At 37.9% G+C, this 15,418-nt stretch overlaps 1 protein-coding gene across 1 annotated transcript in view; it reads left to right on the top strand.

Moving 5' to 3' along the window:
* The window catches only part of LOC150096951 (eukaryotic translation initiation factor 2-alpha kinase 1-like), a 271,576-nt gene that overhangs the window by 177,941 nt on the left and 78,217 nt on the right, over nt 1-15,418 (top strand). Inside the window, exon 9 of the mRNA XM_090408100.1 lies at nt 13,834-14,025. Coding sequence (XP_090264226.1) covers nt 13,834-14,025 — 192 coding nt within the window. The remainder of the gene's footprint in view (nt 1-13,833; nt 14,026-15,418) is intronic.

Here is a 15,418-nt window from a genome sequence, read left to right as displayed (position 1 = left end):
ATTCTATTTATAGCATTAGCATAGAACAAATTCATATAGGTAGTTTTATTACAAAAGTGGTGTCCTAATTTAACATGGGAGTTTTATAAGAGTTAAGATTCTGGATTACTTTATGTTGAGCCCATACTTGAGAGGTTGGTTGATCAACCTATAGTACATTAGAAAATGTACTATAGGTTGATCAACTATATAGGTAGTGGATTGGGAGAAACTTGTTTACATTTAATTTAATAGCCTGTTTATTGTATTCCTTGGGAAATACATCAGAAAGAAGACTTTTCCACAGTAGCAGGGATGAAGGAGGAGGAAAAGAAACTTGTTCTGTGGGTTTCAATGTGTACTGTGAAAGGATGTATTTTGAGGGAGCTTTTAGGAGCCCCCACTCCAAATGTGAGGGCTGTATTCAATAGCTGGGTGGATTTGTAATTTGTATAAGGTTAACAGCTGTTCAGAGATGAAGTGATATCTTGAGCAAAAGAGAAATCCTAGTTTTTTGGAAGCTGAGGATGCAGTGGTTGTGATGTGTTTGTGCCAGGAGAGGCTTAATATCAGGATAATTCCAAGAAGAGAAATCTCATCTTGTCTAGAAATTTGAGTAGTATCAAAAATAATACTGGGAAAAAATGGTTCTTTTTTGTGAGAAATAAGACAGAACTGGGTTTTACTAACATTGAAATTCACAAAGTTATCTGAGTCCATTTGGAGGATGGCTTACAGATCAGAATTGAGGATAGTGGTGGTTGATGTTCTGTAGGTTAAGGTGAGTTGTGAAGAGTAAGGTTTATCGTATAAAAGGGAGGAATGCAATGTGCTGTCATCTGTAAAACTGTGTATTGGGTTGCAGATCAACTGAAGTAGCTCGTTGATATACAGAAAGAAGAGGGTTGGCGAGAGAACAGAACCTTGTGGACCCCAGCAGTTGGATGGTGAGAGGATAAGGAACTGTCTATCATCACACATAGTGTGCATCCAGACAGAAAGCTGGCAATCCAACTGCCAAAGTCCTGAGACAGTCCAAATGATGGGCGTTTGCTTAGCAAGGCTTTGTGCCTGATCTGGTCAAAAGCTTTGGAGATATTAAGTGCAACCACTTCAGATTCGCCAGAATTTTTCATGACATTTGTCCAGAGTTGGGTGATATATGAGAGTAGATTCCCTGTTGATCGGCAGTGATGGAATCCATACTGGTAGTCGTTTATTAGGTAGGTGCCTTCAAGGTAGTGTAGGAGTTGGGAATTGATGGTTTCTCAATCACTTTAGATAGGATTGAGATCAGCAAGATAGTAGTTAGATGGCAGTGATTTGTTGCCCTTCTTGGAAATGGATTGAATACAGTTTCCATGCTGTTGGAAGTTTTTCCCACTTGGTTAGACTATAATAAATTTTGGTTAATCCTTTATCCAAGTGTAAGCAAACAAAGTTTGCACCTGAAGTATCTTCAGGACTGAGGCAACTCGTGGTAAAGGTGGGCTAAGCTCTCATCACTTGTCTTAGTATCTCCCATAATGCAAAGCACATCTCCTTGTGGATATGTATAATGCTATGCATTAAGGGAAGAGCCCACTACCCAGTCTGGGTAGTGGGCCCACTTTCAACATCTTTCTCTGGATTTAAAGAAAGATGTTGGAAGTTTTTTTTTCCACTTGGTTAGATTATAATGAATTTAGTTTAATCCAAGTGTAAGCAAACAAAGGATGTGCCTGAAGTATCTTCAGGACTGAGGCAACTTGTGGTAAAGGTGGACTAAGCTCTCATCACTTGTCTTAGTATCGCCCATAATGCAAAGCACATCTCCTTGTGGACATGTACACCCTCTGTCCAAAAAGAAACCGAACTTTTCAAAAATAGAAGAAATTAGTTGCGCCACCTGTTGTATCTTTTTGTCGAAAGTGGCAACCTTCATTTGTGTGTGTGTCAACTGTTTATGACATTTGTTTCATTAGAAGCCAAGTTATAGTGCCAAGAGTGACAGTGTGTTTTGATGAACGGTCAGAAAATGAGTTTCAAACAGAGAGCTGCGATTGACTTTTGTGTTAAACTTGGTAAAAGTTTTGCCGAAATGCATCAAATGCTTCAAAAAGCATACGGTGATGGAATGCTTATCCCGTACTCATGTTTATGAGTGGTTTAAGCGATTTCCAGTTTATGAGTGGTTGTGAGACGCTTGAGGACGACAAAAAGCCAGGATGTCCATAAACTGGACTGAGTGAAGTTAACATCCAAAAAGTGCGTGATTTCATCAAAGAAAACCTGAAATTATGCATGAGATTAATTGAAGATAAATTGGGGATTCCAAAATCAACTGTGCACAACATTTTGACTGAGAGTTTGGGCCTTTCTAAATTGAATTCACGATTTGTTCTGCACCATCTCATCGTTCGAACATTGTGAGACAGTTTTTGAGCAAAAACCAAGTTTGTGTGTTGGATCACTTGCCGTATTCACCTGATTTAGCACCCTATAACTTCTTTCTCTTCCCCCAACTTTATTTGCTGATGAAAGGAAAGCAATATGACACCATTGAAAATGTTCAAGCAGCAGTACCCATGACCCTCAACAGTATCCCAAAAACTGACATAAAGAACTCATTTAAAGAATTAATTGACCGTGCCAAATGCTGTATCGAAGCTGAGGGAGAGTATATTGATTGAAATAAATGATTTGAATAATTATAATTGGCCTGTGTTTTATTTTCTATCAAAAGTTTGGTTTCTTTTTGGACAGAGGGTATATAATGCTATGCATTGAGGAAAGGGCCCACTACCCAGACCGGTTTTGATCTTTATTTAGGTCTCGTCATTGGGAGCTAGACCCAGAGGTGGTGATGCTACGGTGGTAGTAATGGAGAAGTCATATTTACCAATACGAGTTGACAAAAGGTGTCTCACCTTACTATTAAATTTCTCTGGATTTAGATAAAGATGTTGGAAGTTTTTTCACTTAGTTAGACTATAATAAATTTAGTTTAGGACTCAATAAAAGTCGAAACCGGTCTGGGTAGTGGGCCCCTTCCCTTAATGCATAGCATTATACATGTCCATCCACAAGGAGATGTGCTTTGCATTATTCGAGATACTAAGACCAGTGATGAGAGCTTAGTCCACCTTTACCACGAATTGCCTCAGTCCTGAAGATACTTCAGGTGCAAACTTTGTTTGCTTGTTTACACTTGGATATAGGATTAAACTAAATTTATTAGAGTCTAACCAAGTGGGGAAAACTTCTAACATCTTTCTCTAAATCCAGAGTAATTTAATAATAAGGTGACACACCTTTTGGCAACTTGTATAGGTAAATATGACTTCTCCATTACTTCCACCTTAGTATCACCACCTCTTGGTCTGGCTCCCACTGATGAGACCGCAATAAATGTCGAAACTGGTTGGAAGCTTGGGTGATGAATGGCAATGCTGTAGCCCATGAAGTTAACTGAAGCACGGCTGTTGCTGTTACCCCTCAGATGACATATGAGCAAATGAGCGGCTCTGCTCGGTGGTGTGGTGAGCATGTTACTGAGAGGAACAACGCTGAGTTTTTGGAGTTTGACCTGTACTTGAACATTCAATAAAGGTTGAAACCAGTCTGGGTAGTAGGCCCTTCCCTTAATGCATAGCATTATACATGTCCTCAAGGAGATGTGCTTTGCGTTATGGGAGATACCAAGACAAGTGATGAGAACTTAGTCCACCTTTACCACAAGTTGTCTGAGTCCTGAAGATACTTCAGGAGCAAACTTTGTTTACAAGTGGATAAAGGATTAAACTAAATTTATTATAGTTTCCAGGCATTGGAATAGATACAGTGGAGTAAGAGAGAGTATGTTAGGATTGGACAGACAGCATAGGATAGGAGTCAGTTCTGGTACACAAAACTTCAGGATAATTGTGGAATGCCATTTGGGCCAAGATACTTATTTTTGTGTCTAATTTATGCAATAAGTTTCTGATCTCTTTCTAGCAAAAGGATATAAGGGGCATTTGTATGCTGGGCAGCTGGAATAGTTAAGGGCATTTATCATTGCCAGTTATGTTTATATTGGAGACAAAGTGTGAAGCTAAGAAATTGGCTTTTTCTGTGAGTGATGATGCAATAGAGCCATCTGAGAACATGAAATGGCAGACATGCAAGAGACCAAATGGCATGTCTGCCATTTAGGCAGACTGCAAATTTCCTGCCTTTTGCCTGTTCAAGATTAGCTCTGCTACTGCATTCCTGGATGCTGACAATGTCAAGTTCTTTCCTAATATTCTCGTTTTTAATATGATATTGCCATTGATGCCATCTGTTCAAGCCCCTAATCTTTCTCAGGACTCTCATATCTGCAGTCTCTAGTCTTTGGTCAAGTGTTTTCCAGCTCTCAGATCCATAAGTTAGAATTGGCTTGGATACTGTCTTGTGTACAGCTAATTTAGTGCTTTGTCTAATTTCTCTCTTATTCCATATAAATTTATTCAGTTGACTTCCTACCATACCAGCTTTGTTGATTCTGTTGTCAATTTCCATATTTAATTTACCATCCTCACTAAAAATCGTGCCTAAGTAGCCGAAATATTATGCTTGTTCAATAGGTTCTCCATTCACAATGCAGTTTATATTTTCAATGTTTCTGCCTATTTTCATTGTGTTTGTCTTTTTAATGTTGACCTTCATACCATATCTATTACAACAGTTATTCACTTTAGTCAAGGAATCTTCCAGACTTGTAGTGGATTTATTTAGAAGTATAACATCATCTGCATAAAGCAAAGAGCTGAGATTAACATCTCCAATTTTGATACCACTTTCCTTCACAATGTGATTCATATAAATAATGAATAACAGAGGGGATAATGTACATCCTTGTCTAACACCAGATTTAACATTAACCACCTTCTTGTACTTCCTTCAATTCTAACTGCTGACTTACAACTCAAATAAAGACTAAGTATTGCTTGATATAATGCCCCATTGACACCATATAACTGTAGCATTTCGAATAGCTTCTCTCTTGGCACCTTGTCATATGCCTTTTCCAGATCTACAAAACTTAAATACAGGTCTTTGTTATATTCCAATGATTTTTCAACTATCTGTCATAAAGTGAAAATCTGATCCTGACAGCCTCTATTTTAGCCTCAATCCAGCTTCTTCACCTAGCTTCTCTTCCACAATCTTTCTCAACTGTTTCTCAAGTATACTTGCATATATCTTACCAGGAACAATCAGTAGAGAAATACCTCTGCAATTCTCACATTCAGTTTTATTTCCATTTTTATATATGGGTACTATGAGAGCTCTACTCCAATCATCTGGAATTCGTCCCTCTGTCCAGGCTTTTTGAACTATGCAGCGCTATCCTGAACTATCACTGCTTGTTTTATTTAGCAATTTTTCGAAGTAATTACTCCATACTTCAAGGATATCTTTTTTTCTTGTTTTCATGTCACCTTTATCATCTCTAATTCCTTTTACAACCCTCTTTCCTCCATTTCTAATCTTTTTCAACAACCTCCAGAATATCTTGTCTCCTTCTTGATATTTATTCTCTATGTTCTTGCCAAAGTCCTCAAATGACTTTTGTTTAGTTAGTTTTACACAGTGTTTAGCTTTCTTACATTTTTCTCTGTATTCTCTAAGTGCACAAGTTGACTTATTTGCCAGGAACTTTTGATATGCTTTCTTCTTTTCTTTCATTGCCTCTTTAACTTCCTGTGTCCACCATGGAGTTCTGATTTTTCTATCCTTGCAGACAACCTCACCACATGCCTCTCTGGCTGAATCAGTCAGGGTTTTCTTCAATGCTTGCCACTGAATCTCCAAAGTTTGGTTCCTGTTCTCAATCTCTTTCATTTTTTCTTCAATCATGTTTGTGTATTTTAGTCTACAGTTCACATCTGAGAGCTGCTCAACTTTTATTTGCTTTAAAACTTTCTTACATGTTCTTCTTTTCAATATGAAATTCAATTTTATCCTACTCAAGACTAAATGGTGATCACTTCCAATTCCAAATCCTCTGTACACACTCTAGTATCCTGCACCAGGTAGAAAACATGACTATCAACAATAACATAGTCAATGAGACTTTTCTTATTCTTTGCCTCTTCTATCCATGTGAATTTGCACATATTTTTATGTTGGAACATTGTGTTAGTAATAACCAGTCCGTGTCATGAGCAGAAATGCAGCAGGTATTTGCCATTATTATTAGCATTTCTTTTTTCTTCAAATTTTCCCAATATATTTTTGTATGTCTGACAATCATTTCCTACTCTGCTATGTAGATCCCCAACAAGGACCAACTTTTCATTTTTTATTGTGTCAGTTGCTTTCTCTAAAGCCTCAAAAAATTCCTCCACTTCTACCTTAGTAGAATAGTAGAATCTTCTGTGGGACCATAGGCACAAATAAGTCTAATTGTCCAGTTCCCCATTTTCATATTTGCCCACGTCACTCTACTTGAGATAATGCCATTCAAGAAGATTAGCCTCATATTTAGTGTTGAATACTATGGCTACTCCTTCTTTTCCTTGATTGTCATTGCCTGAATATAACATTTTGTATTTATTGCTCAGAAAGAACTCACCAGTCCTTCAGTCACCCGTTTTATGTCGATCTGGTACTTATCCATTTCCTCAGCTAGCTCCATTTCTTTGCCATTCAGGCTTCTTATGTTGATAGTACTGATCCTGAACTCTGGTGATATTGAGTTGTGGTGTGTTTTCAGATTTGTTCCAGTAGCTGACTTTTCGCTGTTTGCCCTGGTTCCCTGGCAAAAACAACAGGGGCCTTGTTTAACTGGGTGACGCCCCAGCTGGCATGAAATTCTGTCATGTTGTACCATAATTTTTTATTTTTAATTTTGGTTTAAGCCAATATGAATACAATTTGATTGGCTAAATCCCAAATTGTCAGCCCATCCTCGTTCGTTCAGTATCCAGGTAGATACCTAATAGGGTACACCACGAGAAGGTGAGGATTGGACATTAGGTCAGAAGCCTTGATCAGTTCTCTGCATTCCTTTAAAGGCTATGTGGAGGTCTCCTCTCTTGGGACCTCTGACGATTAATGTTTCCCAAATTTTGGGAAGTTTTTTGCACCCTGATTCCAAAAAAGTCTTCCTTTCCGAAATTTACAGTGATGGAGCATGGTGGTTTTCTGCCAGAAGATCCTGTGAGTAGTATCCAATACATGGTTAACAAGACCAAATTGACCATCATGATTGCAGATGTAAGTTTTGTGTTCATCTAAAGAGATTGTGGTAGATCTAGCTGTCTGTCTGAAGTAAGCCAACTTGCAGGAACAGGGTACTTTATAGGACACTGAGAGAGGTGGAAGCTGATCTTTGGCTGGATGGATATGGGTAGCAAGTTTCCAGTGGGAATTAATGTATTTACTCGAATATAACTCTCACGTTTTTCCTCAAAATTAAAGTTAAAAAATCGTGGTGTGAGATATTATTATTAAGATAGACTTCCAGGGAGTCAGAGACTCATCGAGGGAGGCCACAAACTACACACACACACACGCACACCAACTATCATAATTATTCTTGAATTCATTCACTCTGCTTGTGCTCACAACATCCAGTGGTAATCCATTCCAATCATGCACCACACTCTGAGAGAAAAATCTAGCTCTCACCCCTTTCTTAGCAGCCTTCATTCTCAGCTTATGGGTAATGTTATTTTTATTTATTAATTTTCTGTATGTTACTCTCCAGCTTAAGTTAACTTTGTAACCTAATAGATAATTGGACTCTAGCTTTGATGTAGTAAGTTTTTTTTTTTTTTAACACCAGAGGTCAGGCAAATAGTTCTAATGATTGATCAGTAACTTTAGCATGCCATGTAGATTGTAGTGCAGCTTGTTTCTTTGTATATATATATATGTTATACTCCAGAAGATGACCTTAATGTGAAGGTCGAAACGTCAAGTGTATATTTTGGTTTATATTAAACTAAAGTTTTACTCCAACATGGTAGTTGTATCCATAGTTTTCATAAAATGAATTTATACATTGTAAGGAGAGTGGAATGAACACCTAGTTTTTGGATGCAGAGTAGCCTATGGATGTAATGCCTATGCTAGGAGAGACTACAAGTGTAGATCCAAGAGATATCTGATCTCACGTGTGGAGATCTTAGTATTATCAAAGGTGAAGGAGGTGTGGTATGATCTTTCTTGCATGAAATAAGACAGCATTGTGTTTGAGTAACATTTGAAGTTGATAAGGTTGTCCTGAACCCTATTGAAATATTGCAAGGAGATCAATGATGATGATTTAACCATTCAGTCATGTCAGACTCTTGGTAATGTTGTAGATGTTCTTGCCACAAAGTGTTTCTGGTGAGATTTTTAGAGGGTAGTTCACCATTGCTTTCCCCAAAAGAGATCAATATAAGTCACTAATTACTGAAAATCTTGTAGATCAGAATAATGGGCATTGCTGAAGAGACTCAAATAAGGTTATGGTCTGAACTTTCAAGAGGAGAACTTATATCTACAGAGTAAGTATGAGAAAAACTAGTTAAGAAGAGATCAGGGATATTAAGAGAGTGAGTAGGAGAATGGCTTATGAAATATTGCTGCTGAAGGGAAATATCTCTGTATATCTCTGCCAATTTTCATCATGAATTTGATGATAAGTTCCCTTCTCAAATTCATTCTTCTCAATGAATTTGAGAAGGGAAAGTCATTCTGAGTGAACATTTAAGTCCCTAAGAAAGTGGATTTTGCTGTTTAGTTATCTGAACTGTGCATAATCACACTTCTCAGACAGACAGTGGAAAAGATCAGAGTGGTATCAGAATGTGGAAAGCAATAGAGACAGCAAATGAATGGGAGCGATGGACCGCATTTGAGTGGTTATGGTGTAAGTCGCTTGGAGAGACTGCTGCTGGAAGGTAGAAAGAATGAATCAGAACAAGTGGGAAGTGCTGTGGAAGAGCAGGAGAGATTGAAGAGGTGGTTATGAATGGGGGAGTGAGTGGTATGAATATAGAAAATGAAAGAATGGGTGTGCAAGAGGAGCAGGGAAACGGGGAGGATCAGGGTGGACAGGGGTACATCGTGTGAGAAGGGTGGATGCTCCAAGAGGAGATGAGAGCATGTGTAGACAGGAAAGGAATGGGATGACCTGCGATCAAGAGGAAACAGTTGGAATTGAAAAGGGTTTTAAAATGAAGAAGCAGAAAGGGAAATGGCCCCAGTTGAGCATGGAGAGATCACATCGAGTGAGTGATATTACCAGTGTAACTAGCTGTAGATCCAGAAATGAGCTGTTGTGTTTGTATACAAACACAAATTCCGAAACAAGGCAGATGAAATGGTTGCATTGCACTAATTGCATCCGTTCACTCAAAGATTGTCAGAATAATTGAGACATGGTTGGAAGAGGACAACATCCTGACAGGAACAGAGATGGAAGGGTATGATGTGTTTTGTGAGGATAGAAGGGGTAAAAAGGGAGGGCAAGTGCTATTGATGATAGAGAAAGAGTTATGTCCATACTAAGTAGAGATGCAAAATGGAAATAGTGTCAGTGGTTCTGAGGCAGTATTGTGTGAGATAGAGGTGAATAGAATCAAATACTTGGTTGGATGTTGTTATAGACCAGGTAATGTGGATGGTGGTGATAATGAAATGTATAATCAAATTAGCCAAGCAAATAAGAAAAGATTATCATTATGGGCGATTTTAATTATGGCAACATACACTGGAATGACGAGATAGCAACTGGAAGTAAAGAAAATGAGTTTCTTGAGTTTTTGAGGGATAACTACCTAAGACAATATGTAACAGAGGGCACACGAGAATTGAGGAGCTTGGATTTGGTCATCTCGTCAGAAGATGTAATTATAAATGAGGTGTCAAATCATAAACCAATTGGTGAGAGTGACCATGAGGTGATTACCTGGGTGGTTGCCAGCAGTGTGAGGATGTCTGTGAGAAAAGGGTATATGTGGAACTACAAGGGGGAGTGATTATGAAGAGCTCAGGAGACAGCTTGCAGGTGTAGCATGGAATGAGGAGTTAGCTGGAAAAGAGATCAATGCAGCTTAGGGGATTTTCAAAAACTATTTAGTAGATGCAATGTCTGAATGTATTCCAAGGGTGAGAAGGTTAAATAAGATAGATGTGAGATGGATGAATAAAGAGATTAAGCATGCGATACAGAGAAAAAGGACACTGTGGAGGCAGCATAAGAGAAGTAGAAGTAACCAATTTCATGACGTCTACAAAGACCAGGCAAGGCAGGTGACTTGGTTGGTGAGGGGTAGCTAAAGAGAGGTATGAATAGCAGTTAGCTAATGAAGCCAAAAAGAATCCTAAGGAGTACTTTCAATATGTAGCCAGCAAAAGAAAGAATGATTATGGAAGGATGACATTCATTGTAGAAAATTGTATAAAGATAGCTGTAGCTGAATGTGCGGTGGAGATGCCTAATGAACAGTTCATAAAGGTTTTCAATTTTGTGAATGTGACTTCATGGAGAGATTGAGAGCAGTTGATGATGGGGAGGAGAGACTGACTGTAAGTGAGCGAGAGGTGTATGGAGAATTGAGTAAACTACATGTTAATAAGGCTGTAGGATTGATAATATATCCCTACATATTCTGAAGTAATGTGCCAGGGAGTTGACACCTACTTTGACATATTTTTTTAATACTAGTCTTGCACTCAGTCAGGTTCCTAAGAAGTGGAAGGAGGACAAGATTGTGCCACTTCATAAAGGAGGTGATCGCACTCAAGCATCAAACTATAGGCCTATCTGTGTGTCAGGTGTTGTGGTTAAGTTGTTGGAGAAGCTTGTGAGAACTAGGATCCAGAGTTGGGTTGACAACAGTGGTATTACCTTTGATAGACAGCATGGATTTACCAAAGGGAGGTCATGTTTTAGTAATCTACTTATTACAATAAAGTGACTGCTTCCTTTGACGGAGGAGAAGGATACACAGTAATATACTTGAATTTCGTAAAGGCTTTTGATAGAGTACCTCATGATAAGTTGACAGTCAAACTAGAGCAGATGGGGTTGGATATTAGATTGATGCATTAGATTGGAGACTGGCTATCTGATAGGTATCAACAAGTTGTGTATGGGGAGGAACAATATCCAAGAAAAGGAAAGTCACTAGTGGAGTGCCTCAGGGGTCAGTTTTGGGGCCATTACTGTTTAACTTGTATATTAATGATATTGGTGAAGATCTGGATGGAGATATTCAGTTGTTTGCAGATAATGCAAAGTTGGGATGAACCATGAAGAGTAGTGAAGATGTTGTGGCTTTACAAGAAGACTTCAATAAATTGAGTGATTGGGCACGGAAATGGGGATGTGAGTTCAATGTTGCAAAATGTAAGGTTTTAAAATTTTGAAAACAAAGATGGGATGCAGAATTTATGCATGATGAGAATATGTTGTTGGAGGTGGAGGAAATAAGCGATCTGGGGGTGATAGTGGATAAGGATCTGAAATTTAGAGGACACATAGCCAAAATTGTGAAGACAACACATAGGCTTCTGGGAATGATGCGGAGGACACTGACGTGTAGAAGTAGAGAGATTCTTGTTCCGTTGTATAAGGCTTTGATTAGGCCACACATGGACTATTGTGCCCAGATTTGGTCACCTGGTTTTCAGAAGGATGAAGAGATGTTGGAAAGGGTCCAAAGGCGACTGACTAAGGTAGTTTCTGACTTCTGGAATGTCGAGTGTGAGGAAAGATTGAGAAGATGTAATTTGCAGAGTCTGGTGGACAGGAGGAAAAGGGGAGATATGAGAGAGACCTACAGTTTGGTAAGGGGTTGTTATAGAATCAATGCCAGAGAAGTTCTACAGAAAATAGTGGGAGATCGGGGGAGAACCAGAGGTCATCCCTGGAAACTATGAAGAGAGTCTGAGTAGGGGAGTGAGAGGCACATTTTTTTCGTGCAAAGTTGTAAATGATTGGAATGTCTTGCCTGAGAATGTGGTGTCTGCAAGGAGTTTGAGTCTGTTTAAGACACAGTATGATGAGCTATGTATGATAAAAGTACCTCACAGATGAGTCTTTGACTCCATGAGGTCTTGGGGTAATAATAATGATAATAATAATTTGAGCCACAACAGATTGTAAAGAAGGAAATCGAGATTTGTCATTTAACAGCATGGACTGTCTCACTTCATAAATACAGAGATTCCACCCTTGTGCCAGAAGGAATCATGCAGAGTTGTAGTTGGGAAATTTGAGATGGATAGTAGAAGTTGAGACTGTTAGTCGAAGTTCTGTTAAGAATAGAATATCAGGTTTAGATGTGTGTAAATGGTAGTAGTGCACATCATTTACATTGGTATTTGTAACCAAGAATGTTGGTGAAGTGGGTATGAGCTGTTTTTGGAATAGGTTTTTGATTTTTTTTAATGTTTTTTGGATTATAAATATTTTGGGAGGGTTTTTTTTTTTATCCATAATGCTAACAAAATTGCTTATGTTAGCTTTCAAATGATTATTCAGTGTTTAGAAAAACTTAGAGTAGAGGATGAAGGACTTACAGAGATAGAGCATCCAGTTTTCAGTCTGTTGTTTGGCCTTGAGTCTCAAACCCTCCCCTTCCCCCAAACACCACTGTACTCAGATTCCCCTCTACATATCCCTACTCTTTATGCAGGATTATTTTCCATTTGATTGGAAAGCCTACTGGTGCATTACAATTCGATGCTGTCTTTTGTACTATCTAGCAATATCATCTGAATCTGAACCCTTGCATGGGTTCAGATTCAGATTACATGCCCCACGAGGCTGTCACCCCACAGTACATGTAAGAAGAAAGGGAGAGTGAAGAAACTAGAAACCTTGCTCATGGGCCCAAACATGACAATAGCCATTTCAGGTCCCCAATAAACAAACTGATCGTGTTATACTGGATGATGAAATTCATCCACCACCAAAGGTCTAGTTGGCATTTCCTCTAGCTAGAATTGTATGGATTTTGGGCATAAGTGCTCACCATAGTTCCCTTAAACATAAATTTTTGCTAATAACATATTAAATTAAGGCAAAAAAAAAAAAAAAAAACTAAATGGCAAAAATAAATTTTTCTTTGTATGATAAGTTTGGAAACTTGCTATAAACATTTTTTCTAATCATATTTTATTAAGACATTAAATGAATTAACCACTCAATTGGTGATATAGATGAAAAATATATTAATTTATGCTTCATATCCGTGTTATTTCAATTTCAATGGGCACTTTGCATTCACATAATTATTGATGGCCAGTAAGGTACTTAAATTGCCAGTCATTCAAAACTAAAATCAAGAATGAAATTTTTTTTCTATAATTCCTAAATGACAAGAGAAAAAAAACTTTCTGTTGCCCATAACACACACACACACACACACACACACACACACACACACACACACACACACACACACACACAAGCAAAAACTGTTATTTGCCAGTGCCACAAAAGGAACAAAAAATGCTGGTAAGGATCTTAAATTTCTAGTCTTTCAAAACTAAAATTAAGAATAAAATTTTTAAAAAATTCCTAAATGAGAGAAAAAAAAATCCTTTCTATTGCACATAACACACACATTTCTGCATGTACATAAGTACAAGCAAAAACTTCGTATGACAGCGTCACATTTAACACCAGAAAAGGTACAAAAAACATGTGTATTGTATATTAGTATATGCTGATGGAGTGATTAAAATTACTAATATCAACTAAGATTTTGATGATTTTAATAGATGCGTTTTTTTTGTTTGTTCCTATTATCAACATAAAATTTTATGTGGTAAGTGAAATTAACATGTTAAATTTATTTAACCAATATTAAGTTTATTTCCTTTTTCTCTTTCAATTAGCCCCACAATATTTTCTTTGATAAAAATAAGGACATTGTCAAGATTGGGGACTTTGGATTAGCTACTTTACTTTTTCCTGCACAAAATGTATCCTGTATTGGAGATGGAGACTGTAAGCAGCATAGTCCTTGTGTGGGTACAGCTCCATATGCTGCTCCTGAACAGGAAGAAGGATGCATGATTGATTATAAGGTACAGATCATACTTTTCTTATATAATTGATTAATAATCTAAAAGTGGAGGCAGTGAGTCCTTTGTGTGAATTTGACTTAAAATATTCTGTTTGATGTGGTGTGTGCAGAATGTATGTAAATACATTCTGTACAGGAAAAAAGGAGAGGTGCTAAAATTTGTTGGAAATGTTTGATAATTAGACAGATTGGGGAATACAAAATATTGAATGTAAGCAGAATTCAAATCAGAGAGCATTTGAGATATGGCAAATAGTGATTTAGAAATTGCAATGCTTTCGAAAAGCATTTGGGAAATCACAGAAAAGGAGATGAAACATGTTAGTTAGTAAAGGAGGAATCAAGAAAATATATGAAAAAGGATATAGTTATATATATGGAGATTCCATGTTTTAAGAGAGGAGGGATATTCGGTTGTTTTTTGATAATGCATGAAAGATAATTGTCAATTTAATGTTGTCAAATGTAAGGATATGCATGAGGTTAATGGTGGACAGAGAATTAATGTTCAGAAGGCATATTGCCAAGGTGGTAAAAATGGATTATTTGGGTGTTGAAAAGCATACTAACAAGTAAAGGTAGGAAGATTATTATCCCTCTTTGTATGACTATGATTCCACCACATGTTGACTATTGTATACAGGCTTAGTCACTTGGATTTCTTGGGGATCAGGAAGTGGTGGAGAGGATTCTGAGACAAGCGACTAAGCTGGTGACAGGTCTGTGGAATGCTCCACAAGAGACTTTCAGGCACAAACTTTGTTTGCTCACACTTGGATAAAGGATTAAACTAAATTTATTATAGTCTAACCAAGTGAAAAATAAACTTTCAACATCTTTCTCTAAATCCGGAGTAATTAAATAAAAAGGTGGCACACCGTTTGGCAACTCCTATAGGTAGAGATGACCTTGCTAATGCTTCTGCCTGGTATCTCCACTTGGGCCTGGCTCCCACTCAAGAGACCTGAATAAAGGTCGAAACTAGTCTGGGTAGTGGCCCTTCCCTTAATGCATAACATTATACATATCCGCAAGGAGATGTGTTTTGTATTATGGGAGATACTGAGATAGGAGTGATGTTAGCTTGGTCCACCTTTGCAACGAGTTGCCCGATTTTGTACTACCTTACCCCAGTCCTGAAGATACTTTTTTTTTTTTATTATTATTATTTCGGGCGACTCCAGGAGTCCTTAGACTCATCGAGGGAGGCCCTAAACATCATGTCCACACAACTATGTGATTACATTCTCACAGTATCTATCATACAGGATAGATACTGGTGGAGAAGTTCTACAGCGAATAGTGGGAGATCAGGGGAGAACCAGAGGTCATCCCTGGAAACTGTATAAAGAGGGTGTGAGTAGGGGAGTGAGAGGCAGGTTTTTTTCGTGCAG

This window comes from Typopeltis vanoorti, chromosome 18 (genome assembly GCF_054136105.1).
Source record: "Typopeltis vanoorti isolate ZY-2024b chromosome 18, IOZ_Tvanoo_1.0, whole genome shotgun sequence".
In the NCBI taxonomy this organism is placed as follows: Eukaryota; Metazoa; Arthropoda; class Arachnida; order Uropygi; family Thelyphonidae; genus Typopeltis; species Typopeltis vanoorti.
This window is presented reverse-complemented; position numbering and strand designations above follow the sequence as displayed.